Raw genomic sequence first — 27,976 nt, 5'->3', positions numbered from 1 at the left:
TTCTGGACAAGACAAAATAGAGCCCAAACGCAAACCTGTTCAGTTAGAAACTTTATTGAATACAAACAAGACCGTAGCAGCCACAATCTGTTTGTGTCAGTAGGCCTATTTTCTTCCTTCCCTTAAATGTACTTCCTCTTTATAATTTGTTCTTTGAAAGATCCTTTAAGCCACATTTGGATATACAAACAAACACTATGTGGTTGTTCCGTGTGGATGGGACACACACGTAAGCTAGCATCATTCACGTCAGAAGAAATGACTCAAAAGAACAAAAAGAAAGCAAAAGGCAACACAGAGTAATCCGCCCACCCTAAAAACGGGATCTTTTTATTTGTATTATTATTTGTTGTACAATATAACGACGGCGTGTGTGATGCAGGCGGGACGGTGTGCGCTGTCCACACAAGATGCTTCACTTTCATAGAAAGAATGGATTTATTTAATTATTTATCGCTAGCCAGAGTTCAAACACGTGAATCAACTGTTGATGCAATCACGACAACTGATACTGACCATGCAGTCGTTAGCATCGTTTGTGCTTAAAGTCCTGCGTTTTTCCCCCATTCCAATTCATTGTCACGGTCGGTCCTCAATCAGAAACATACACAAACACTTTGTGTGCACATCCGCCTCATGTTGTTTTAACAAGATAAGCAAAAGCAAAAAACAAAAAAACTGCTTTGAATGTCACTGATTCGTACAAGTGGCATTTTCCACCCTATGGAGGTAGCATAAGGGCTGTAACAGAGGCGGGACCTTGCGGCAAAAGCAATTGAGGGATGAGGGACTTGATCAATACAGTTGCCCTCTTCCTATATTGTATCAAGGAACTGGCTGCGACACATCTTATTATCTCAACATGGGAAGCCACAACAGCTGTGCGAAGGAAAACATATCATTTCAGTGAGTTGTACATTTGTGTGACTAGCTATTAGCTTATCGGCATAAACATTTTCCGATTTTCTGTTAGGGCTCTGATGCAATCATTTCACAGGCTGTCTGTGTGAAAGCGGCAAGTAGTTCTTGTAGTTCAAGTAGGCTCCAATTTTTTTCTCTTTTGTGGGGGGTGTTAGTTTGTTGTCTACAAACAGCTAGCATATTACACGTCATGTGTAGCAGTACAACTTAAGAAGGTGAGTTACAAATTAGCACATTTGAACCGGCACTAACAAACAGACTGGAGCATGGGTGGGAATTACCTGTTGTCCTATGAAAAAAAAAAGAAACGGGGGGAAATGCCTAATAGCATAACTGCCTAAATTATTTTTAAAGTACTGTCGCAATATCAATTTATAAAAAAACAATGTGCTTCCTAAAACTTTTTAATTCTTTATGTTTATGTAGATTCTTTATCCTCCACGTCTAAACTACAAAGCTTGCATTGAATTAGTTTTGTTTTCCCCCCCAAAAAATTTCAAAAATGACGTGGGCCATTATTCCATTAGGCAAACAATACGTTCATTTATATATGGTTAACATTTTTTGTGTGCTTTTTTTATAATACTTCCACTGAGGTGTTTTTTCTTTTCTTTTTTAGCCTTATCTTGGAAGTCAACCAACCCCTGCTCTACAGGTTAGCTTGAATGCTAGTTAGCGTCACGTGTGTGCTTATTAGCATCCAAATACACGGCATGTTTGTATTAAATATCATTTAAGATGCTTTGTTGTGGAGAAGAAGCCAAATTGAAACGCTTAAACGGCTTTGTGTGAGGTGCAGCTTTAAGTGCAAGTGAGTTTGGATCATTAAGTAACGCCACTCCTTTGTACTTCTGTCAAAATCCTTCTTTACATACTTTCACTGTATATAGAAAATATTTATACTGTACACATTACCATTCAAAAGTTTGGTTGTTACTTTGAAAGGCCCTCTTTTTTTAAGCACTGTTTTTAACAACTTTAATGTATGGACTCCATTTCTAATTAAGTCAATCTGTCTGATTTAAAAACTGCTTTTCTTTAATAAATGACAGTTGACAGAAATGTCTATAAGACCCTGAACTTTTGAATGGTATGCTTTTTTTTTAACAGCTCTGAAAAAAATGAAGAGCCCACCACAAATGCCATACCAGCAAGTCTTCATTGAGATACAAAGAAACTGAATTGTTAGTCATTTTCTGTATTTATAATTGTGACGAGCAAACAGGTCTTGTATTTTTCTTATCGTTCTTCAAGCTTGCAGATGTCACTTAGTTCTTTCCAGAGTTGTATGTCTACTTCTCGAGCTTTTCTTTCAAAAACGATTTGTTTTTGAAATACGGTCGAACAGTTGTGTACATGTGCTGAGAGAGGAATAAGCATGTATCGTATGAAACGTGTACGATGACTGACTTCAAACAAAGCAAAGTAAAAAGGCTTACTGTTAGCATTTAGTGCTAATGTCGTCCAACCACGTGGCCGTAAAGGACCTCTTCAGACAAGGCAAAAGGCATCACTATCAGGAATAACTTAAACATAACACTTATCATCATAAATAACAACAATGACTCAGCAGAGGTGGCTTTTGAGCGTCATAAATAGAGCGTTGTATAATACTATTGTCCTTTCATCTTTTGAGTGAGAAGATTCCGTGTGAGGAGTAGCTGCTTCATGTTGAGAGTGGAGACATGACCTTCAATATTGAGCGTGACTCATTCTCGCTGTACCGCAACCTCGGCGGCCATTAAGCAGGTCCAGAAGTGCATCTAAGGCGGCGTTTGCTTTGGCAAAAGCGAGCATCCTTCAGGTGTCTGATTTGCGGTGCCAGGTAACTGCCGCAAAAAAAAAAAAAAGAAGTCTTCTGATCCTTCAGGCCACACTTAAGTGCGGTACGCATCTTTTTGGTCCTCTCCGTGTTGCAAGAGAGCGAGAGTACCTGAGTGACTTTCAGAGCAGGTCGGCGGGGTCCACGGCGGCGATAGGCTGCCTCCAGAAGCAGAACGAGCTGAACTCGGGCATCGCAAAAGCTTCGTTCTGCTCCTTGCTCAGCAGCGGGAATACGTGCTCCACCAGCTCGCTCAGCCTGCAGTAACTGGACAAAACAATAGTTCATCTTAAAAAGGGGACATGTGATGGAAAATTTGACTTTTGAATTGCTTACATACAAAAAAAAGTTGCGTCTTGAGAGGCTGCCCACCAACCAACTGTGACATTAATGAAAATACAGTGGTGCCCTGATACGATTTAAAAGCTAGCAACTCAAAACACTAGCAAATCTTGACCCATTGAAATTAATGGAAATGCTATAAATCAGTTCCGGCCTCCCCACATTAAAATTAAATTAAATAATAATAATAATTATTATTATTATTATTATAAAAATAAAAATAAAAATAAAAATAAAAATAAATAAAAATCTAATCAAATAATTTGTGATTTTTTTGTGACAACAAATAAATAAATAAATTGTGATTTAATTGTATTACTTTCTTTAACATAAGAAGGAACAAGAAGAAGAGCTGGCTGATGTACGTACGAGGACTTGTTGCCCTTGGTCTGTTCCTGGATCAGCTCTCCCTTGGGGTTCACCGTGAAGATCCGGCAAACGGGAACTCCCACCTCCTTGTAGGCAAACACGTCCTACTCGGACAACATGAACCAAAGTTGCGATTTTGCATTATACAGTAGACCAGGGGTGGCCAAGTTCGGTCCTCGAGAGCCCCTATCCAGCCTGTATTCCATGTCTCCCTCCTTCAGCGCAGCTGAATCTAATGATCAGCTCATCAGCGAGCTTTGCAGAAGCCTGATAACGACCCTGATCATGAATCATGTGTGTTAGTGGTGAGAAACATGGAAAACTGGATAGTGGCTCTCGAGGACCGAACTTGCTTACCCCTGATTTAAAAATGTGTTAACATGTCAAAAATTGGTGTGTTTGCCCTAGCAGTTCAAGTCCTGTGGGATTTTCATAAACTCACAATAAAGAGTGTAAACATACTTAAAATTAGCTCATACTTGATTCTATAATACCCATCGTCATATTAGCAACGAGTTTCCAGATATACCAGGTCGAAATGTTTAGTGAGCATGTCACATTTTCGTGGGAGAGTCGCAGTCATCTGCTTGTGTTGGTGCGGCTCGAGATGTTCTCTGCATTAGATCACATGACGTGGTGTGTTTGCGTCATGTCTGCTGAAGACTCACGTTGGCTCGGTTGCCGAAGGCAGCGTGGAACGGCTGCTTGTTGTGCTGGAACAGGTTCTTGATGTCCGTCAGGCATTCGATCTTGAAGATCTCCGGTTTCTTCTCGATGACCTCTCTGAAGAAACAGAAGACGGGGATGATTATAGCCTGACTTACGTTGGACAGGCATGACATGGAGCAAGAATTTCCTCGTGCCCGGTACGAAAACAATGAAGGGCTATGATGACAGATGGAGTTGCTGTGGTTACGAGCGGACGACATAGCAGCAGCAGAAAATATAGCAGACAACGCCCGCTCCCGTCCAGTGTAATTAAAGTGAAAATGCTCTATAATATCGAGCTCCGTTGAGCACAACACATGGTACATATGGGACAAATGTCAACAGAGGATGCCAAAGGGTTTTGGCACAATTCCTTGTTTTGTTTTGTTTTCCTGCTTTGACGCAGGTCCCAATTGTGCCACTGGGGAGCCAAACAAAATCTGAATTGTGTCACAGTCAACACCAAATAATCTTAAAAATGGTCCTTATAAGTCACAATTTGGTAAATTTCATATTTTTTCAAAAATCCATTCTGTTGGTAAGTCCACTCCACATGTGTGGGTGTTATTTTTCAAAAATTGTTGACCAATCTAAAATGTTGAAAATGGCTTGCTCTCTCTGATGGTGCAATGTTAATGGTTAAACAAACAGTAGTTTAGTTTAGTTTTCTCCTGAAAACGTTTCGGCCCGACGCCAGCATAATGTAATTAACTTTTTATGAAAATGGTGACTATTTGTAGACACAACCCAACCACCCCCGCAATATTTATGCAAATAAATACATTCACTCAATGATTAAAGAAAGGCATGACTTGGGGGAGGCCTTTATTGCATACATTTATACCTCCGATGACAAATTTGTGCGGTACGCCATTCACAAAGTCACCACTGCAGATTTTTGTTGGGAAACTATCCTCCTGAAAATCTCAAGCCATGTCTCTTTGGTGCCATCTGGTGGCCAGCACATATGTTAAATTGAGGATAAGAGATTTTAGTCAGCCCTCAGAGTTTTGTCTACAATGAAAGTGCTTTTGCCGTATTCTCGCGGTATCTATGAATAATTACATGTCTGTGTGTGGGTGTCAATTACTCAGGGATTTTCACTTAGTGAAATAAATTTGCAGCAGGGCTCGTTCCTGGTCCCCTGCAAGTTGAAGGGGTTTCACTGTATTCAGCAATGATAGGGGTTATAATACAAATGACACCAAGTGAAAGCAGAGTTTACAACAAAACAATATGGATACAATAACACAGATATGGACTGACAACATTGGGAAGTAACCACATAGTAGAGTTGACTAGAATGCAAATGCTGTTTCAATTGCTGCTGTTTTGGTTAGCAACGGATCTCAAATAATCAATTAAACATAATGTTGCAATGACATAAGCTTCTTATTTTTATTCCTCGTAAGAAAAAGAGGTGTGTAAGAAAGAGAGACATTTATTTGTCTAAGTAAACAAACTGGACCACAGAATGGCTACCACGTGGTTTGATAGATTAGACTGGAGGGATTTGTGTGTGCGTGTGCAGTTTACCTGTGGAAGGCCGAGAAGAGGCTGCTGGGTGACAGCATGAGGGGCCCGCGGGGCAGGATGGTGCCATCGTCGTTGACCCACTGCAGGTAGCCCCTCGTCATGTCAGCCATGCCGATGGCGCGAGCTGAGCAGTACAGGAACTTGTAGCCATTCCTGCCGATAATGGGGGAAAGAGAAGACATTGAAAACCGCTTAGAATAGCACCCTAATTACATCGGCTATATCCGAGCATTCCAAAAGTGAAGCAAATTCTTTACAAAGAGCAGAGTATCTTTATTATTTTTTAACAGGCAGTGTCCAAAATTCTGCCCAGGAAATGGATGGATGAATCACGCTAAAAATCAATTGGTTTGCAAACTATAAAACAAAGCTGATGTAGGCCTTTATATTAACATAAAGAGTGGGCAAAAAAGCAAGCACACTCAAAAAAGTGAAAAATGACCAATAAATTGTGGATTGTACAGTAAAAAGTGGTATTTGACGGGTGATGAAGGAACAAAAGAGGTTTTAAGTAAAGGAACGTGATGTAAAATAAGCGTGTCTGAATATACAGTAGGAAAGGAATGAAAGAAGGCAAAAAGGAAGGTAGAATGGAAGCACCTGTGCTGTGGAAATTGTTAATGACCAATCACGGCTCACCTGTTTTCTGGGTTTGGTCAGCAAACTGAGCCATGATTGGCCGTTACCAGTTTCCCGAGCACAGGTTATGTCATCTTCAGTCAACAGCAATTGGCAAAAGTAGTTTTTAAAGGTATTAATAGTTAATGAAAAATAATGAAGTTATCACATTAATTATAGACAAAATAGTATCATCTTATTGTTGAAAATGGCTCAATGAGTCAAGTATCCCTTTAAGCGTTCTGTTATTCTTTCTCCTTTGTGCATTGTGACAGAAAAATGTCAGAATCTTTTTATCAAGACATCTGGGAATTCTTCTAAAGTGTGTAAAAAATGTCATTATAAAGTATGTGTCTGTTCAAGCAACCCTTTTTTGTTTGGATATTGGATACTGTTAGAAGTTTTATAAACAAAAAGTCAACCGATTATAATGATATGGATATGACAATAGTGAAAGAAGGAATTGAAGGAATTTCAAAACCATTAACATATATTTGTAATTTATCATTCCAAACTGGTACATTCCCACAAAAAATGAAAATGGCCAAAGCCACTGTACAAAACTGGAAACAGACATCACCTCACTAATTACAGATCTATTTCCTTACTTCCCCAACTTTCAAAAATACTAGAAAAACTGTTTAATGATTTGTTTGGATGCATTTATAGAAAAGCACAAATTACTCTCTGACCGCCAGTATGGTTTCAGAGCAGGCAGATCAACATCACTGGCAATTACTGGCAAGAAATACCAAGTGCTATTGATCAGCGAAAGTATGCTATTGGAATATTTATTGATATCAAGAAAGCTTTTGACACAATTAACCATGATACATTAATTAAAAAACTGGAACGATATGGCATTAGAGGTATTGTTCAGACTGGATTAATTATACAATTGGATTATTTACATAAGAGACAACATGTGAAGCTCGGTGATCTATCTTCATCCTACTTGGATATTGTATGTGGTGTGCCCCAAGGGTCTGTTTTGGGCCCCACATTGTTTATTTTGTATATCAATGACATTTGTAAGGTATCGGATGTTCTGAAACTGGTTTTGTTTGCGGATGACACCAATATTTTTGGTTGTGGGGAAAATTTTAATGAGTTATTGAATGAAATCACTGAAGGAATGGAAAAAATGAAAATCTGGTTTAACAGAAACAAACTATCATTAAATGTATATAAAACTAAATTCATGTTGTTTGGGAATTGCAGAACAAATGTACAAATACAATAAAGATTGATGGGGTGCAGATTGACGAGGTTAAAAAAAATAAATTTTTGGGTGTCATAATAGCTGAAAAAATTTGTTGGAAGCCACACATTAAACACATACATACCAAATTATCAAAAAGCATTGCAGTGTTGAATAAAGTCAAATACTTGATTACAATTCGCTCCACATTTTGTACTGTTCCATAATTCTGACATATTTTAGTTACTGCGTTGAAAATTGGAGTAATAATTGCATAAGTTCAATCAGTTCATTAATAACTTAACAAAAAAAGGGAAATAAGAATCATACATAAGGTTGGGTATCTGGATCATACACACTCACTATTTTTACAGTCAAAACTCTTAAAATGTGTTGATATAGAGAGTTTTCAGACAGCATAGGTTATGTATAAAGTTGAAAGAAAATATGCTACCACAAAATATTAAAAAAATGTGTAGAGAGAAAGATGGGGGTTATAAATTAAGAGGGAAATACAATCTAAAAATTAACATTATTTGAACAAACAGGAGAAGGTTCTGTATATCATTCAGTGGGGTGAAATTATGGAACAGTCTATGTGCTAACTTAAAACAATGTACATATATAAATCCATTTTAAAACTAAATATAAAAATTATGTATTTACGAGCTACAGAGGAAATGGGAGGGGGTAGACAACCACTAAGTGATTAGGAGTGTTGCTGATTTGTTGACTACATATTTATGTTTACTATGGTTCGTGTCTTGTGTTTTGTTATTGTTGGCTTTTTGGATCTAGGTTGTACTATACTATCTTTTCTGTGGATTTATAAAGATGAGCTCTCTGAGTATTTTTTAAATATATTATTATTATGGAGTGGTTCATTATTAATTACTTTTGTTATCCTCAGCAATATATTTTTTTATTTTTTTACCAATGATGTAAACTAAGAAAATATAGAGAAGGGAGGGGATTTAATAAGTCTTGCGAATTCTTCCCACTCCCTTTTGAACATGGAAAACCGTTGTTAGGTGTGCTTTGTTGAATTTTAAAGTTTTGTAGCTCTTTTTTATTTTATTTTGTTGTATGTTTATTACTGGTATTGTTTTTGCTTTGTTTTTATCCTTTTTCATGTTCAAATAAACTCAAACTAAAAAAACTCAACCCTCATACAGTAAATGCTGGACCACAGCAGAGGCAAACCCGGCAGCGTGACAACTGTGAATCAAACTCAGATGCTTCTTCCCCTGTCACCACTCGTCGTTGTGCACTTACTCAGCTACTGAGTGATAAAGCTTGGCGATCCCTTGATGGGTCCAGTCCTTCCCAAGCTGTGGCAGGATCTGTCCAAACACGTCGGACCTGGAAGCGACAGAAACTAAGTGAAGCGGCCATCAGAGAGAGAGAACATAATGCAGTGTTCTTGTATAAAGTAAGATGAGTTGCGCGTGGGAAAGCCCGAAGCGTCTCAAATGCAAATGAGCTCATTATAAAGCCTTGTGAACGGAAGCCACATGTCACGAGTCTCTTGCGGGGTCATGCCGGATAATAAACTGTAGTCATTCTGGCTTGTTTGATGTGCGGGCCACCTATGCGCACTCCCCGAGCGAACTATTGAGGAAATGGAAGACGACATCATTGGTACGTCGGAGGTGAGCTTTAAGCTAATTAAAAGATGAATGCGTAAAGAGAAATTAGACAATATGTGCTATTTTGAGGGTGGTAAACATGTCGAGAGCAATTTCGTTACTCGAGAAAATGCATCAAAACATCTTGCCGTATAATTGCCTTCATCTAAAAAGTAATTAGAGTGAAAGAGCCTTATTTTATTATGTGTGGGCTCTTGTCATTATATCCCATTCTCAATTAAACAGAAGCTTGCAGAGAATAGACAATTATAAACCTTTGTACGTGGGCACACTAGTTCATAATAGAGTTGTGCAATATAATGTTATAAAGTTGTAGTCATAAGTTTACACATCCTAAGGGTATGCAAACTTATGAGCACAACTTATAGTCTAGGCCAGTGCTGTCCAAACTCATTCCTCGAGGGCCAAAGTCCTGCAGGTTTTGGATGTTTCTCTTCTCCAACACAGCTGAAGCTCATCAGCAAGCTCTGCATAAACCTGATAATGATCCTGTTCATTGGAACAGGTGCGTTGGAGCAGGGACACATACAAAACCTGCACCAGACCAATTATATGTTTGCCAAATAGTGGTGAATGGCGATTTTACAGTTGTCCACATAAGTTTACATACCCCAACAAAGAGGTTAAGTAAACTTATGAGCTCAACTGTGTTTTGTAGATACGATATAAAAGGTTGACTGTACTTTGTAACGCTATATTGTGGATGTTTTCCTCATACATTAATCAGCATCAAAAGACATGCACATATGCTTGCACCAGATTTAGCAGAAAGAAAATGTCCATGTTCTATCGCTAGATATACCTTGTAGCCACTGGGGAAATATGTTGTAGTTTATTTTCCTCCAATAAACCATATGTGACCGGCTCTGGCAAAAGGGTCCTCATGTGCCAAAAATAAATACATCTTAATTGAGATATTGATATATTAAATTCTGCACTTAATTCCCTTTAAAATGGTATATAATACATGAATGTACCTCAAAAATTGACAAAGTTACAGCAGTTTTAATGTTGGAAGGTCTAAATCCCCAGTTTTGAGAAAAGGGGTTTAAAGTTTTGGTGCTTGCATCTTTCAAATGTCCATAGCAACCAGTACCTTAGAAAAAAGATATGAACCTGAAATTTTCAGGAGCTGTTAAAATGTCAGTGGAAAGTCAATTCCAATCGCAGGCAAGGCCATCGTCCGAGATTTGAACCCTTTAAAAGTTTTGGAAGTTTTACCTATCAACAGATTAAATCAGCCTCAACTTTGAAGATCTTACAATTCATCTTCTGAGGCATCAGCCAAAGTTTGGTTATTTTATTGTTGCTCCTGTATTTTCTTGTTTAAATGAGGTCATAATACTGCAGTGGGAAATTAGGATTACAGTAATTTCTGGACTATAAACCGCTACTTTTTTCACTTGCATTCGACCCTGTGGCTAATACAAAGGTGCGGCTTATCCATCAGATCACAATATTGCACTATAAAGGAAGCGCAAGAGCGTCAGGCAGAGCAAAACAAACCAAGTGAGCCCAAATACAGTAGGAGAGACAGAACGAGAGCGAAACAATTTGCGCCCTCATTATGGAAAAGAAAGTAGCGGGAATCCAGTGTGGTAACATTAAAACACCTGCGGCTTACAGTCAGGTGTGGCTTATATGTGTAACAAACTCGAGTATTCCCCAAATTTAGCTAGCGCATTTTATAGTCAGGTGCGCCTTATAGGCCAGAAATTACTGTACTCATTTTGTGTGAATTATAAAAAAAATTGCAATTTGGTGTGGCCTGTGACAAGTAAGTTTATTGATAACATCATGGATGTTATGTCTCAAAATGCTTTTGGACACAAATGGACGAAATGCTTTTGGACACAAAGGAAATTAAAATGTTATGATGGTTCAACAGTGTAGATCTCGGAATTGAAAATTATCTCTGTATTGCAAAGCACGGTAATCCGGATGACAACGTGCTTCTAAGGTATGATGGCGTTTTATGACGTGCGCGTCATTCATTCATACATTAATTATGGTGGACTTTTTTTGGTTGCTATGTCATCCATCCATCCATTATCAGAACCACTTATCTTCACAATATTCATATAAATCTTTTGTGAATGACGTTTGAGGCAGGAAATCTGGGTTGCTTTTAAATAAACTGGTGCCAAGATGTGGCGCTAGCTAGCAGCTTGGCTAAAAACCCTCCCTAGTTACGATGCATATTGTCTAATAATTGCTTATTTTCGTACACTTCTATTTTAAACATCCTTCCGACATGCGGATCCTTTTGCTGGAGCGGGTGTCACATATCATTGCGTCAATTGGAATTTCTATTTTCATTCACTTTATTTACAGCTCAGCACACAGACCCACTGATTGGCAAACATTTGTTTGGCTACTGGATATTTGTATTTTATTTTTATTGGGGGTTTTTCCCCCATGAAATTTTTTTGTGAGAGCATGTCAGCGCCTTGTTGTGAGACGTACTTGGTGATGGTTCCGTCGATGTCGGAGATGATGACTTTGTCGTCCCAGTTCCACAGATAGATGGTGCCCTCACAGCGGCACGTGCCTTGGTATTGCGTGGTGATGCTGAACGTCACATCATTGGGGCCTTCCTTCAGTTTCAGACTGGCCTGGTAGGGCATAAAATGGTGAAAAACAACTGACGCTAGTTAATGTTAAAAATGTGTTCAGATTAGGGCTAGGCGACTTAATAGTGATCATGATAAATTTGTGGTCGATTACAGTGATCAGCTGTTAGCATATTTAATCAATCAGATGTGGTGGAAATGTGCGAGAGAACAGCCAATCAGTCTGGCTTTTCCTACTCTTCTTTCATTTAGAAGTTGAAGAAATAAACAGCAATATTAAGAAATAAACCATGACCAAAGGTGGAGCCAAGTGTGCAACTGAGGGCAGCGAAATACTCAGCCATGGCCTGCCGTTATCCTCCAAAGATGGGACTGTTTGACTTGAGAAGTTACTCACTCTGCGTTGTGTGGTGGGATCTCTGAAGTGATGCTGAGCAAATTATGTCAATGTGCAAAGTATATCGGCATTATATTACATATAATATGTAATATTAGGTCACAGCAATCTATCTATTCCCCCGACCCCCCATCAGTCTATCTATCGACCTAACAAGCTACTCTCATATAAACCCATCCAGCAACTTCACACCTTACAATATTGAATGGGGCAAGTGCCAATTCCAGCCAGCAGATGGAGCTCCAAACTGGCAAAAGAAGTAGCTTGATGTTGCTTCTTGTATTTTCGCCCCCTCATACCATGTTGCTTACCAAGTGTATAATCAGTACCATTTATGAGCGTACTCACGATCTGATCAGAAGAGAGGCGTAGCGATTTCCTGTAGGCATGTGCGCCAAGATGCTGCTGACTGTCATTAAGATGGTGTCTCTCCTGACATGACGCAGCGCTCACCTCCTTGCCCTCTTCATCGCTGGACGAGTCAGTGTTTTTATTCCTATAAAGGATACATTTACTTCATTAAATTAACCACAAATGTATGCTGACAGCATGTGATTTGTTATAAGAGACTAGCACTTACAGTAAGGTGAGTTTCTCTTGCGTCATGGTAGGTCCTTCCTCCGCCGACTGAGACTCTTCCTTGGTTTCAAGCTTCGTCTCAGACTGCAATAAAATGGAAATACATCTATAACGCTACTTTATATACACTAAAACAAAAATGTTGCCAAACGTCACGCAAACCTGCTTGATTGCACTGTCTGCCCGTTTTCGCCAGAACCACCAGCGGCCCGACTTCTTTGGCATCTTTTCCTTTACCCAGGCCTCCTCTGTAGCCTGCATCATAAGAAGCAGTGTTCAAATTCCTGCCATTGGCGATAGTAGAGAGTGTATGCACAGTAAGAACTTTTACTTACCTTTGGTAAATTCTTCTGAAATGCTTGTAGACTTAGAATCAAGGGAGCAGCAAGAGTCCAGTTATAATATCTATGAGTACCAAAAGAGTAGTTTATTTACCGCATTAGTGGGTTGTATTCATTTCAGCATGGAGACTAACGAATGCTTACCTATTTCCTATCTTTACAACAAGGTTGGGGTTATCTATAATTGCTGGATTTTCAGCAAATTCGTGGTAGTTGATAATGTGTTCAATGAACTTTTCTGAAGAGAGAAAAGAACAGTTGCAGGAGTTCTTTAAGGTTTTGCTCACCCCACCCCATCTACTGCTGGGTGTCCCAAGTATGTGTTTTGTAACCATGATAACCAGAGGTAGCTAATTTGCACTTCCATTACCTTTGGATATCTCTGCATTCTCTGTCAGGCCGCCGCACAGCGACAGAGTGACGTCCGGGAGGTCACTAGCTGAATCCGACAGACACTCGGTGCCGCTGTCGGCCGCAGCGCTGCCGACCGACTGTGGCGACTGCGATCCTGAACGAATCTCTGTTTCTATCCAGTGCTTGCCGGCTGCCTCTGCCTCGCTGCGGCAAGAGAACGTGAGGTAAAAAAAAAATTTCTTTTCTTTTTTTACATTGTCAGATGTCTAACCTCTTGGGAAAGTATCTGGCAGCTACGTCGGGTTCAAGTGCAGTTAGGTCATCCAGGTAGATGTCCTCGGGACCCTGATGATGGCTCCTCTTCGGTACACCTGCATTCAACACAAGAATTTGGCACCAGTTTAGCTGGGCAATTTGGTATTAATTGATTTGACAGAAATCGGGTTTCCAACTTTAATCAACTTTTCACCTTTGCTTATAGTAATATCAAGCAAAAGCAATGCTTTTTTTTTTTTTATAGTCGAAAGGGGTTGGAAAAGTCGCTCACCATAGCAAGCAAGCAAATCGCTACGGCATCAACACTGATTTTAATTTTGAGCCCAGCAAAGCAAAAACTCCTGTGTGTGTGCAGCCATGTCGTTCATGCAAGCAGTAAATGTCATCAAAGACACGCTTTGCAAAACCAGTACAAAAACAATTCCTGAGTGATTAATCGCCCAACCCTACTTATGTCGAACAATAAATCAAACCTACCTTTCTTCTTAGAGGGTGAGTCACTCTGCTGGCTGTTGCCAGGGGTGGAGGTGACCATGTTGTACGGCAGCACATCCGTGGGCTCCGTGAGAGTGGCGGGACTCTCACACGTGGTAGTGGAGATGCTTGTAAGAGTACGTGGCTCAGGCTTGACGATGGCACATACAGGGTGGTCGCCGTCATCCGTTTCACCGTAGTCCTCCATTGCCTCAGAGCTGAGGATAACACGGAAATGGGTGCTCTCGGAAGGGGTGATGGTCACCGTTTTAAGTAGCTCCGCTTTGTCCTTTTTGGTCACCTAGATATTGGCAAACCAAGAAGATGGAGGAAAACCATATTTCAACACTTACTATATCCAAGCAAAACATCACTTCAAGATTGTGTTCTTACCCTGGCTGTTTCCGGAAACTCTCCCCAAGTCCACTGCATGTGTGACTCGGCTCGCAGCAAAGTCTCAGAGGACCTCACCATTAGTTCAGAGTCACTTCTTGGAGAAAAGGCTTGGGATAAGCCATGGCTGAAGGTAAAGACAAAGAAATGCATAAATAAGGAGCAGTTTACTTACTCTAGGTGTTTCCTTAAAGTCTAGCCATTTATTGACACTTTTGTTAGTACAAACGCTTGTGCAAGGTGTAGATACATATTATGATCGGGAGTTGGAGGTGGAACAAATTTTTCACAGACAAGTGCAAACGCTCTGGCCATGTGTCTACTTGCTGCAAGACCATGTTGATTTTACTTCATCTATAGTTCTCAAATGGTCACTTTGTTTTTTTTCTTGGTATGCTGTCACATATCTTATTGAAGGACTTCAGGACGTTATCTGCTAACTGCTACTTAATGGTAACTAAACCTGAGTGACATGTATCAAATGGATATGAACTGTTAGGTAAAAAGGTTTCCGACGGTGCTGACACAAATGGTTTCAGGGTTACAAATAGAACGGTGCACAATGAACTAGTTTGCGCAGCAGCATAATATGTGGTTATGCGGCACAAGAGGGTGCATTCAGTTCATACTTTTTTTTTTTATTAAATGAAAATGAAAAGTTTTATATCTATAGCCTTTAAGTTTTTCAAATGAAGTTTTCAAATATTATACAGTGGTACCTTGGAGTTTGAACATAATTTGTTCCTGCAAAGTGTTCAAAACCCGAATTGTTCGAGAAAAAAAATTCCCATAGGAAATAATGTAAATGCAATTAATCCGTTCCCAAGCTCCAAAAACAGAAAATTCCCATTTTAATTTCTATTTATGTTTTTTACATTTACAGTACTGTCCAGTATTTAAACAATAAAAAATACCTTACCTTTTTTGTTGTGGTGTGATGGCATCAGTGGATGATAAATGCTATGTTAATGCTAGCTTTAGTTCAGTGCTGAGTTTGTGTATTTTACATTGGGCATAATGTTAGTCTACTAAGCGGTCCTTGCGTGCGTTGTTTAACATCAGGCACGTTGTTGAACAGCTTGGGGGGGGGGGGGGGGGTCCTCGTGCCAGTATTTACAGAAGTAGTCACGGTAGTTGCAACTGCGCGATAATCTCCTTCCTAATTCCACTGTGGTTCGTAGCACTGTATTTGTTTTTCTTTGCTGCCACTGGCATTGTTGTCTTTCTTTGGGCCCATGGTGAAGAAAATTGGCGTGGAAAAATCAAAATGCACTCAGGAGTATGGAGCACCTCCGCGAGTATTCACGATCTGACTGGAAATGAGCAACGCATCGTCTCAACTACCGCAACGTGAGCATTCAGCATTGCTCGGCTCCGCTCGGCTGCCCGTTTTCAAGGTACGTTTGGCTTAGCTTGCGCAGATTTTTGGGTTGAAGTCCAATTTGTACAAGTTCCGAGACATTCAAACTCCGAGGTTCCACTGTACTAGCTATATTAGATATTTACTTTAGTTTTGACTTTCAAAACAGTTGCAGATTTTGAGAAAATAAATGTCACTTGTGTTAGAACTCCCCCCAACATAATTTGCACAGTGGCATATTTACAAAGGTCCAGCAGCACAAGAAGGCACATTCAGTTTACACCACGCTTGCTGTTTTTCATCTTATTGTTTTCAATTGAATGTGTTTTACATTAACATTTTTACAGGAATTGTGACTTCACTACTGTTAGTGAGAGACTGCTGCACATTCTTGTCTATTAAATCCTTGCAAATAGCCAAAAAGCCACCTGTCATTTGTTGTCCAGTCGCCATCAGACAGTGCGTAACCATCCAGGTTATGCCTGGCTGCAGGAAGTCTGGGGTCAACATCTCGTATTGTGGACACTGAAGGCGATCTGGACACGTGAGGCACTGAGGCGTCCTCATCAGAGCTGAGGTCCATCTCAAACATCTCCTCGTTGGTCGTAGCAGCGGGTGCGTTAGCAGCAACAGTGGGGGTGACCGACATGGGGGGAGTCAGCTCTTCTCTGCGGGGTTCTCCTTTGTGCTTCTTTCGCCGTTTTTTCTTCTTTTTCGTAGACACGCTGGCGGGAGACGGCGGATCGGGCGGGTCTTCCTGGTCAGCCGGGTTGTCGTCTTCCAAGTCTTTTGATGACCGGTGCTCCACCTCTGAGATCCAGAAAAGGTGGCTTTCTGTAGGGATCGGGGATGTAGCCAGGTGGGCGGGGACAATCTGCTGGAGGACAGACAAGGCACAAATCTAAGAGACATATTGTGTTTTTTAAATAATTGTGACATGACTTCATCAGCTACGCCAAAGACCAAGAAAGTCCTGTCTTATACATATGAGCCACCCCGGCCCCTCTATTACAGGGTCAAAGCCCTGCACAGCTCTCATTATACCATGACAACCTAGGGGGGAAGTGGTTGGCTACTACTAGCTCAGAGCGTGAAGAAAAAAAAGGCAACAACCCATAAACACAGTAAAAGCATGAATTGTATTTTCACTTGTGGTGACAGTACTTTGTCATCGAGTGGGCAAATCAAACTTGTCCTTGTCAATTTACTGTAGCAGACTACAACTGACTAAGGCTGCAACTCGCGATTATTTTAATAATCGGTAAAATTGTTGATTATTTTGTCGATTAGTCCCTGGATCGAGTTTTTTTTATTTGACTTGTTTTAATTTGCACCCCCCCCCCAAACTAGTCATTATGGTTATTTTAAATTGATAGGGCAAAAAATTCACAAACATAAATTAACTACGATTCAGTTACTGGTCTGTGACATGTCAGGAAATAGGCAAATATGTTGATTGTTGTTTTTCAAAGTAAAAGCAGAAGGTTGTAAATGTCATGAACAAACACAAAGGAAATCAGTCTGCTTTCATGGAGGACTTCAGAAATCTGAATATATTCTGTTCAAAAGCTGAAATTCAAAGGATTTGGACCATTTTAAATTGCAGTTGCAGCTCTACAACTGGCAATGCCAAATATATGTACTTCCCTGTCGCCAAGTCATCAACTTCGCCAAACATTCCAGCATGTGCCACATATCAGAAGCTAACACTAATCTGTGAACCCAGCAACAACTACAGTGCAGCTCTACTTGTCTTCTATGAAAGGGCAGATATCCGCCCAGTGGGTTTGTTTTGACTTAGTAACTCAGCAGGTGGCCACTCAAGAGACCAAACTATTTGTAAACAAATCCATATTTTGCACAGATATATTGTGAGGATATTGCAGCCAAAAATGATTGACAGCAAGCACATCCTGCAGACTCAAGGTTGGTTGTTGTCATCAGTGAGACTGAATGTCACACAATTGGAGGAAAAGGGACACTGGTCACATAGAATTTTGAAAAATAATCATACTGTGTCATACTTACATTCTGCTGCTCGGTTTCCTGAACAAAAAAAGCCTCGCCATTGTCGCCGAGTTTCATTTGCAACTCCACAGGCTCGCCATTCACTTCAATGTCAATCTAGACAAGAAAAAATGAATACACAAACATATCATGATCATAAATCAACATGAGGGACCTGAATTATACGGCCATTTGTATTTGTCAGTATTTGTCCTCATAGGACTGACATGTGAGCTGGAGTCCATCCCAGCTGACTTTGAATTAAAAGGAGGGTAAAACCCTTGACTGGTCAACCTCCCGTAACAGGGCACAAACACATAAGGACAACAACCGTGGCAGCCATGGCCGAGTGTTAAAGATCGTCGCTTGCCACTGTGGGAAACTCGGTCATTTCAAGACCATCCCCGGACATACAGCTGCGGTGTCCTTGAACAAGACACCGATTCCCAAAATTGCTCCCCCAAGCACTTAAGCAGCCCCCTGCTCTATTGGGTGTCACAAAACAGTGCGTGTTTGCTGCAGTTGGTCAGGTGCAGAAGTCAAAGTGTGTGCATGAGAAAAAAAAGATTATTTCATCTCATTTCAACAACATAGCCAAATTTTAGTCTTCAAAACCATGATTGGATTAGCCACATCCTTCCGATTGTGAAGCAGACATGCTAAACACGACATCAACGTGCTGCAAAAGTGGTACTCGCTCAGCAGTCACAAAATTGAATTTGCCACTCTCTGGGCCCTATGCGGGAATTTATGCAAGGCAAGGGGTGAAGGCAGAGTTTAACGCCTAACTAACTAATGAGGCAGAACAAATGAGGGCCCTCTAATCCTGCCAAGAAGTGACAGCTCACATGCATCAGAAGTAGTCTCCAACAGCCGGCTGGAGGCAGTTCCGCCACAGTTGATTCAATATAGTAAGGACTAGAGTGTATACTTAAATACAAAATATAAAAATATCACTGCAAAGTTGAGTAAGTATGTTTTATAATCACCCATGTCTTACTTTATTCTGGTGCAGTAAAAGATGAGACAGTTGCAAAACTAGCCCTCAGCCGCAGGCGGCCCTTTTCCCCCTGCAGTTTCCTCTCCTGCCCACGCATTCAAGTTGTAGTGCTTGTTGCCACGGCAACGGCTCATTCATTAATTTCTACGAGTCCATCAGCATTCTAGGAAGCTGGTGAGAAATTACCAACCTCTCACTTATCCACCCCACAGACCATTCATCTAGGCCAAAAAAGAAAAATGCTACCGCGAGTGAATCGTACAAAAATGTCTAAAGCGGGGAAGACAAAGCCCGCAAAAGCCAGATTTTTTTCCACCTTTACACATGTTGCTGCTCTGCACACAGCACCAAAACATAATTGGGGGCGAAGTGAGGTGGCATTGGGGGCAAAGTTGACCCTATAATTTTACGTGGTAGCAGGTATGTTTCACAAAATCCACAGTTCCGTTTTGTTCTATTCACAGCTAATTCCTGTTATAACAAATAACTGCTCTTCAATTGGACGGCAAAAGGTTGGGTCTATCTTAGAGTAATTTTTGACATTTCCAGCGATCCTTCAAAAGCAAACTCATTCTAGACATAAAGGTTTCGTCTGATAGGTATCAAATTTGAACCAGGTATACTAAAATACAGTAGATAGGCAACATCAAATTGTCCGAGATTTGATTATTTGTTGTTATCTGGCGCTGGAGCTCATCAAGTTTGACGACTTGCCATAAAACAGAAAACTCATAGTTTCCACGTGATCTTGAGCAAACACCTTTAACCTAACTCACCACTTTCTCTTTGGAGCGCAGCACACCCAGCTTGCCGAAGCGCACGTGGAAGGGCGAACACTGGTAGGTGCCGTCCCGCTGGCGGACGACCACGACATCGATGCATCCAGACAGCGTGGCCTGGTTGATGCCCTTGTACAGCTCCTTGACGGTGACCAGCACCTGCCCGGCCAGCTGACCCACGTAGTTCATGGTGTCCACCTGCGAGCAAAAATGCAACATCTAGTGAGCCGGGCAGGTTTACAAAGAATAAAAGCCCTGAGGGAAATCTGCTGAATTACAAATTGACTACTTAAACCCAACTGCAATGTGAAGTTGTTGCAAAAGTAAGCAAACAAAGACGGCGAGTCAGGCCAGGGTCTAGTTTAGTGGGGCTTGTACACCCCACTGCCTTTGTTGACATAACCTGAAATGTTTACATCTAATGCTGACCTTTAGAGTTCAGAGACTAGGCATGCGAGAAAGGAGCTGCTTGGAGATGAAAAGCATGTGTGCAATAGTGGCATCGTGCAATGCAACCCACAAAAAAAAACAAGATCGCGAACTTCATAGAATAATAGAAAAGAAGTACTGGTATAAAAGTTTCATTAAAGATTTTTTTTTTTTTACCTCAACATTGTGATTTAATTATTTTGTCAAGGTCCTCGTCTCATTTAATTGTCAACAAACACAAGCACTACTCGACTTTATTCAAAGACACATTTCAGCCCTACTGCTTATGATGTAAAATCTTCCAATTTCAAAAAAGGAATGAGCGCCACTAGCAGGTATTCCAAGATTGGAGGATGACGACTCATCGCTAAACGAAGAGTAACATCATTTTGTCAGCGTCTTCAGTTTCATTCATAATACTGGACGAGGCAATGTTTGGCCACATATCAACCATTTTATCCGCTAGGCTAATATGTAGCCACTGACAACTTGGCTTATTGGGCGCCATCTTCAAATCATGTGGTCCGAGGATGTGTTTTGAATGGACACAACTCAAGTTAGCAAGCACAAGGTGATTTTAATTTTTGCCTCACAAGATGAAAAAACAAACGTTAAAAATATCCATCTAAAGGCCTTGTGAGAAAGAAAATTATGCACACCCAGCACAGCAGTCTCAGACAAGCTTTAAGTGTGCTAACCATGGGTCTAATGAGCTGCCTTTCAAATATTAGCCAAAATAAATCAAACATCCTGAACGTGTTCCTTATTTATCTCCCGACTTATCACCTCGTTGGTTCATCGCACTCTTGTGAAATGCTGTCATAAACTTTATAATTCATGGTTGATGGAGTGTTGTTGTTTTTTCTTCCCTCTGCCAGTAGACAGGATCCTCAGAATTGAGCCAATGAGATGACAGCTGTAAGGTGCTGACGGCTGATAAGGCGACACACGTTACGCAGTAGTTTTCCCCCTGATAACAAAGTGTACTCTGTGGTGTGACGTTCTTGTACACAGTCACATGAACGATATGATCATTGCTGCGTCTGCTTGTTATTGTGACTATCTAGGTAGCTTATGGCTTTTTGTTGCTTCCAATTGGACAAACTGGTACAATGGCTAGAGATTACCCTTAATTAATTTACATCCAAAACATGTGATGGCAAATACAGGACCATGAGAGTAAGAACGCGTAATCCCTAAGGGATTATTCCATTTACATACCAGTACAGTGTGTTAAAATGAGCCAAACTGTTCATCTCATATCGAGTTACACACAGCAAGTAAGACGTCTGCAGTGGAACCTCTAAGGTGGAACATAATCTGTTCGAGGACTCCCGATTTGTTCATATTTTCAGGGAAGCCACGGGAATAGAATTAGTCTGTATAACCAGAGGACAAGCTGCACTCTGTTTGCAGAGTAGCCGTGTGGCAGTTAAACTTTCTTATGCGTTCTGTGTGGAAACTTAATTTGCTTCTGTACTAGGGGTGTAAAAAAATAATAATAATTGATTCGGCAATATATCGCGATATACAGCGCGTAATTCTTGTATCGATGCAATATGCAGCCGAATCAATGTTTAAACATAAATTATAAAAATATTCAACAAAAAATCTTACTTAGGGTTCATGTTCACACTTTAAGAATGGAAGAATGTTATATTAATGATACATTAAGCCTTCATATTTTATTTATTTTAATGCTGTTCAAACATGAAAGAGATTGCAACCTGTTTATTAAATACAGTGGTTCAGTTATAAGCCTGAAGTTTCAGATGAATACATTTTCATACTAATTTTACAGTGTACATGTACAAGATTACTGATTAGTATTATCTAAATTTGATTTAAAAATCACAATAATCGACTATTAAATTTGTATCGGGATTAATCGGTATCAAATCAAATCATGAGCTATGAATCCTGATACTAGGCAATTCACACCCCAATTCTGTACCAGAGCAAAAAATAATGAACAGAAATAAATGCACAACTATTGTACATTAAGTGTACAACGATTTACGCTTGTGTATTCAAACTTAGTATTAGGAGTGAACAGTATTTTGTTTCTAATTTAAATAATACAGCTGCATCTATTACCAGTTTCCACAGGGTAGAATGGATGACAATTTAAAACATTGTGTTACTTAATGTTATATGAAGGCAAAAGTTTGACCATCAAACTGATTCTTGGCATTACCTCTATGGAAGAAATTGTTTGTTTCAAGTAGGTGTGCACCGATCGACCGGCCGGCCGATTTATCGGCCCCGATTTCCTTAATTTTGTGGTATCTGTGAATGGCAAATCCCTTAAAAATAAACTGATATTTTACACCAATCTCATCTCCTTCCTCAGAGGTCTGAAAAGGTCAGCCCCTGTCCTCTTCTGCTGCGGATAGCTTTTCAATTTCATTTGAAAGAACTACTTCATGTGCAGTTAAAACAATCCGTTTGCATTATTTGAAAGATATTGTTCAATGTTTTAGAATAAAACAAGATTGGAACACTCAAGGTATATGTTGATTGTTAAGAATTTTTTTTAGACTTTTTACCAGATTGGGCATCGGTGATCGGCCGAAAAATTGTGATCGGTGCAGCCCGAGTTTCATGTACAAGCAACTGGCAAAGAAAGAGCAAAACATACGGCTCATATGCATAGAAAAACAAGTTCTAAGTGGCTTTTTCCTCATTAATTTCTAATTGTTCAACTGCAGGGTTTTCCTACATTTATACATTGGTACCGAGATATGAATTTTAATTTGTTCCATGACCACTCGTAACTCGAAACCATGGCTGAACAATTTTGGAAAATATTGTAATTGTGATTTTTTTTTTTTTCTAAAAATTGGGATGGCACTGTAATATGCAATTGTTTCTTTTAAGGTGCTTTTCAAAATGAAAAACTTGTAAGTTGAATTACTCGTCATATCTCGAGGCACCACTGTTTATCAACCTTCTAGAAATAAGCAAATCCTATTGTTTGTATTTGGAATTTTTTGAAATGCCTAAATCAGAAAACACTTGAGTCATACAGCATATATTTATCCTAACAAAATTACAATTGTCTGTGCTACGATGATCATGTACCACAGCGCCATTGGTTATTGATGGAGGGACAACAACAATCTGTCCTAGCAGGCTGACAATAGAGACCTAAGCAAAACACACAAGGATCACGTTGCACTCATTTGAGATTGAGGGTTAGCAAGTACGCTGAATGGAAATATCGAGCGACACAGACAGACAACATCGCTTCTCAAATCATTGACAGTGATATGAAAAACAAAGTGGAAGTTATTTTTTAAACATTAACCGTTACACAAATGTGTATGAAAGGAACCATTAACACAATTTAAAACATTGAACAGAATACTAACTTTTTTTTTATAGGCATGTGCATGGCAGCCAGCATGTGATGCATTGCTAACATAATCTGACTCCATCTTCTTGACTCAGTGCTCCTTTCCTCAGCACAATTCAACTTCAAATGAATGACAAGAGATCAAGATAACAAAACCAGGAAGTAGACACCTACTAAAATAAAACCCGCCTAAACAGGTGGCCTCAAATGCAACAAACCAGTTGGACCAAAATCAAAGTCCTCTGTTGACAAAAAACATAGTCAGCACCAGGCAGCTGAGAGTCCTATTAAGTCAACAGAAACACCTACAAAAAAATAAAAAACAAATTTACTCATACGCGCACACTCCAGTCAGAGAAGATCCGAATCAATGTGCTTTGTTGACCAACAGTTGCTTGACACCAGTCGAGAGTTTTAATGAGCCAAAAGAAATGTGAACAAAAAAATAGGTAGATAAAACCTATCAACAAAGAGCAGCACAATGAGATGGACTTAAATGCACCACATCAAATCAAAGCCCTCTGTTGACAAAACAGTTTTGATACAATATTGATTTCAGAGCCCCATGAAGTCAAATGGAACTAAAAAGGAAGTAGAAACCTACCACCAAAAAAACCCTGAAGAAGCACAAACAGATGGACTCAGATGCTCAAAGCCAGCCAGAGAAAATCCCAAACAAAGTGAATTGTTGACCAACAGTGAGTCTTCGTGAGTCGATACAAGACAAGCCGAGAATTTTGTCAAACCACTGGGAATGGGAATCAATTAACACCGGAAGTAGAAACCTATCAAAATAAAACAAATAGCAGCATAAGCAACACCGGTCGCGGAAGAGCCAAAGAAAAGTCATTTGTTAACAAAACATTGGTCGGTATCAGGAACGGGAACAAAAAAAAAAAAAAAAGCACCAACATAAAATCAGAAGCAACACTTGTGTTGTGCACTGAAATGCGCACTCTGACTGGACAAAAGTGCAGGGACAGCAACATTCAGTCTGTTTTGCTTCAAATGAGGCTGCTTACTTCATTCAGGGAAGTCCAGTGGGGTCACGCACTGTGACAGAAATATCTTCAACACATTTCCAAATTTTGGCTAGTACATGCTGACTAAGACATTTTGACTGGCTTAGTCTTGTGTAACTAACTGATTAGGAAACAGTAATGCTCCTGTGACACATTTGCATGAAATGTCTGAGGAACAATGTCAAGTTGAGCTTGAACTCCACTAACTCAGTGTTTGCCAAAGTTTTTACTGACAACATCGATACTAACCTTGATCTCCAGTGTAATGAAACAGTTTTGTCAAATAGGCTGTAGGTGAATATTCCATTGAACTCAAGACCTTCAAAGTCAGAATTATGGGTTAGTTGTAAATGATGATCCCATAACATTGTAATATCATTTCAATCAGGGTTTTTTTTTTCCCAATGACGTTAATCTTCTTAACAGATAGTGCCTTGAGATTAGGTCTGATAATGATTTTGGAAAAATCATATATTTAGAATTATTCTCCTCAGTATTGCAATTGAAATTTGATATGCAGTTATTTTTATCATTAAGTCCTCTTCTCAAATACAGAATTTAAAATGATGAACAAATGCATTGTTTTGAAAAATTTAACTAGATTTTATTATGGAACTTCACCCAAGAGTAGGTTTGTACACGAATCGGTGATGACTCGAACTGATGAAAAATGAATGCCGAATGCACATTGTCGCGTGTACAACTGTCACAGGAATGTTTGAATGGCAATATGTGTGACTTATGGACATGCACAGTGTTGTGTGATGCGCGCTGTTTGAAACCCGACACCCAGAAATGTTTGCTTGTGTTCGGGAACGTACTGTACAGCCAGCTAATGAGCATTATATTAAACTGTTAAGCAATCAGTAAATAAAGCGACTTTGCCTTTATTTCGCTGTTGGTCCCTGACGCCGTCCTAGCATGAGGGGAGTTTGCAAATTTAGATGCTAAACCGGAGAGATGAACCACCCTAGGTTAGCTTTGCGCTAGGTAGCTGGTACGAGAGAACATGGATAGATGTAAAACTTTACTGAACATTAAAGTATGTTGGCTAAAAAAGTTAATCTTGTCTTGACAAATATATGTTTTTTCTTTTTTAAGGTAAAACTAATTGTGCTTTACCTTGACTAGTTTCGGCGACGACTAACTAGTCAAGGCAAAGCACTTTTTTTTTTGTCTTAAAAAAGAAAAACCATAGGACTATTGAAGTATGTTATTTTAATTTAAAAAAGATAAAAACCTTTCTGTAGGTTGACGCAGCTGCAGTCCTGGCACACTCCGATGTTTTCAACAAAGTGAGTATGAAGCTTGGTAAAAGCACTTCAGACAACATGCAGTGCAGAAAAAAAACACTATATAATTGCACTCTTTTTACCATTTACCCTTTATGTGTGGTTGTTGTTTTGGGGCAAAAGTACAATTAATAACCCATTCAAAGAGATGTTTTTTTAAAAAGTCATCTAATTGCATTTTTTTTCAACAATATTGTGGTTACATCTAATATGCTTTTTATTTTTATTTTTAACAAACTCAAGCAATGAATTAATCTACATTATAATAAATTATATCAGATCTTTTATACATAAGTGTCTTAGTCATAGGTTTGTCTTACACCAAAATAAAGTCGAATGACGCCTGTTAAATTGACAAACTCGGCGCTTTGGTCACTCCTATTTCAAGGTGCCATAATGTCTGTATTTTTAGTTTAAAGTTTTGTATATAGACAGCTCAGAGGACTAATTGGTACATCTGCATTACAGTGACGAGATCCTAGGTTCAAATTCCGGCCATCCAGGAGTTTTCATGTCTTCATAGCTCTTGCTTGTATTGGTTTAATCCAGGTACCATTGGGTCCAATTTGCCCTGATCTACATATGTTTGCAATCTTTCTGTAACATCCTATAATGAAGCCCAAACACTCTGTTTCTTTAACAAAGGCAGAGCTAGATGTAGACCACCGACTGGTCGAAAGGCAGGTGAGGAGAGAACTACAGCAAGGTGGTAAACTTCTCAAGATGTAGAAGAGAAAAGGTCCGCATACTTGCAAGCGTAGAACTTGTCATTTGTACAGGTCGTGAAGCTGCCTTGGTAGTTTTGGAGCATTTTATTGTGATTTCTTTTTTTAATCAAATGATGTCAAACATTTATTTTTAACAAGTACTATAAAATGAGTTTGAAATGACAGCAGTAACTCTCTGTACTGATTTTTATTTTTCATTTAAAACCAGAGGGTCAAGGTTCATGTCTTGCTTCAAACAAAAAAACAGCAACTAATTGTTAGAGTGATGCTAGTCTGCCTTCTACTGGCAGGTGCCTAGTGAGTATAATAAATATTTCAATGTTTTTGGATAGCGATACTTGTCCTGTATCTAATTGGTATTGTCTCAATGGGTTGCTGTAAGTGCACTAGTGCAGTATCGCACATAATCATTGCTTACTATTCTGGCAGCTTGAATAACAGGGGAAATGCCACTAAAAAAAGGTCCAAAATCCAAAACGGGAACCACACTATGAGAAGCTATCACGTACTTGTTATGTGGCCCTTTCGAGGCTTCAGATTCCTCCCATTGACTCCTCACACAAATGCGCCTCATATTGTACAAATGTCAACTTTAAAAAAGGCGAATAAAGCTAGTATGTGGACATATTAAAGATAACGTGGCTCACGAACGTCACCGCGGTATTTGAACGTTACGGCGGGTTTTGTGGGAAAAGACAACAAGGGGCCAAACTGGGGTGTGTGGGTGGCGGGGGGGGGGGCTGTCTCTTGCGATGGATAATGGTGGACGTTTGAGACACAAGTGAGGCAAGTTGAAATGGAAGAAGCCCAAAATGAATGGAGCCGTGGTCGTCTGTCAGCTAGCTGCTGTTGACTTCACGTCAGCTTCACCGTTAAATGTCAGTAATAAGCGAAACACGCCCTCCGTTAAACCCCCACAACAAGCGCCTTTTACTAGTATAAACGCGTTAATTTTACAACTAAATTCCCCGAATCGATGTCACCAATTGAATCGTTCGGAGCTGGGAAAAAAATATGTCAGTTAGCTTCGATGCTAACTACCGCTAGCTGCTTCGGTAATGTGACAACATGACAAACGCCGCCTTAAAAAGGCATTTTCTCTTAAAAACCAAACCAAAAAAAGATAGCAATTGATTCTACCTTCTGTTGTCTTCAGCGGAGGTTTGTTTATCAACGAGTCCCCGCGTCCTCCATGTCTTCCTCGCCCCCGTGGCTGGAACTACTACTACTACTACTTCTCCACCCCCTCCTCCGGGCACCTGAACCTCCCCGACTAGCTGACGCGACCGCGGCTGGGACCACCGAGCTGGGCATCTGGTGAGGGGGGAGGAGAGGTGCCCTGCGAGTGGAGCTTCCAGATGATGATGATGACGACGGTGGTGGTGGCGGGACCGCGAAAACACAACGCACATGCAGTTCTGACATGTAACCGGTAGTGAATATCTATG

At 39.9% G+C, this 27,976-nt stretch overlaps 1 protein-coding gene across 3 annotated transcripts; it reads right to left on the bottom strand.

The window, feature by feature from the left end:
- Positions 1-38: 38 nt before the first annotated feature.
- On the bottom strand, positions 39-27,976 carry lpin2 (lipin 2). Of its 3 annotated transcripts, XM_086074436.1 has the most exons (20): positions 27,669-27,976; positions 19,697-19,897; positions 17,942-18,037; positions 16,342-16,790; positions 14,554-14,680; positions 14,164-14,461; positions 13,682-13,781; positions 13,427-13,614; positions 13,201-13,294; positions 13,051-13,120; positions 12,878-12,970; positions 12,717-12,799; positions 12,485-12,632; positions 11,633-11,781; positions 8,793-8,879; positions 5,699-5,851; positions 4,123-4,237; positions 3,455-3,558; positions 2,855-3,010; positions 39-2,750 (listed from the first exon to the last, which is right to left on the bottom strand). In XM_086074436.1, the coding sequence occupies exons 2-19, from the start codon at positions 19,886-19,888 to the stop codon at positions 2,866-2,868; spliced, it is 2,691 nt and encodes an 896-aa protein (XP_085930562.1). In that variant the 5' UTR covers positions 19,889-19,897; positions 27,669-27,976; the 3' UTR covers positions 39-2,750; positions 2,855-2,865. The 3 variants fall into 3 exon arrangements, with proteins under 3 accessions (XP_085930562.1, XP_085930554.1, XP_085930571.1); XM_086074428.1 differs by having other exon boundaries at positions 39-3,010; XM_086074445.1 differs by having other exon boundaries at positions 39-3,010; positions 16,342-16,787.

Source organism: Leptonotus elevatus, chromosome 1, assembly GCF_054856555.1.
Source record: "Leptonotus elevatus isolate MCC_2025b chromosome 1, RoL_Lele_1.0, whole genome shotgun sequence".
NCBI lineage: Eukaryota > Metazoa > Chordata > Actinopteri > Syngnathiformes > Syngnathidae > Leptonotus > Leptonotus elevatus.
This window is presented reverse-complemented; position numbering and strand designations above follow the sequence as displayed.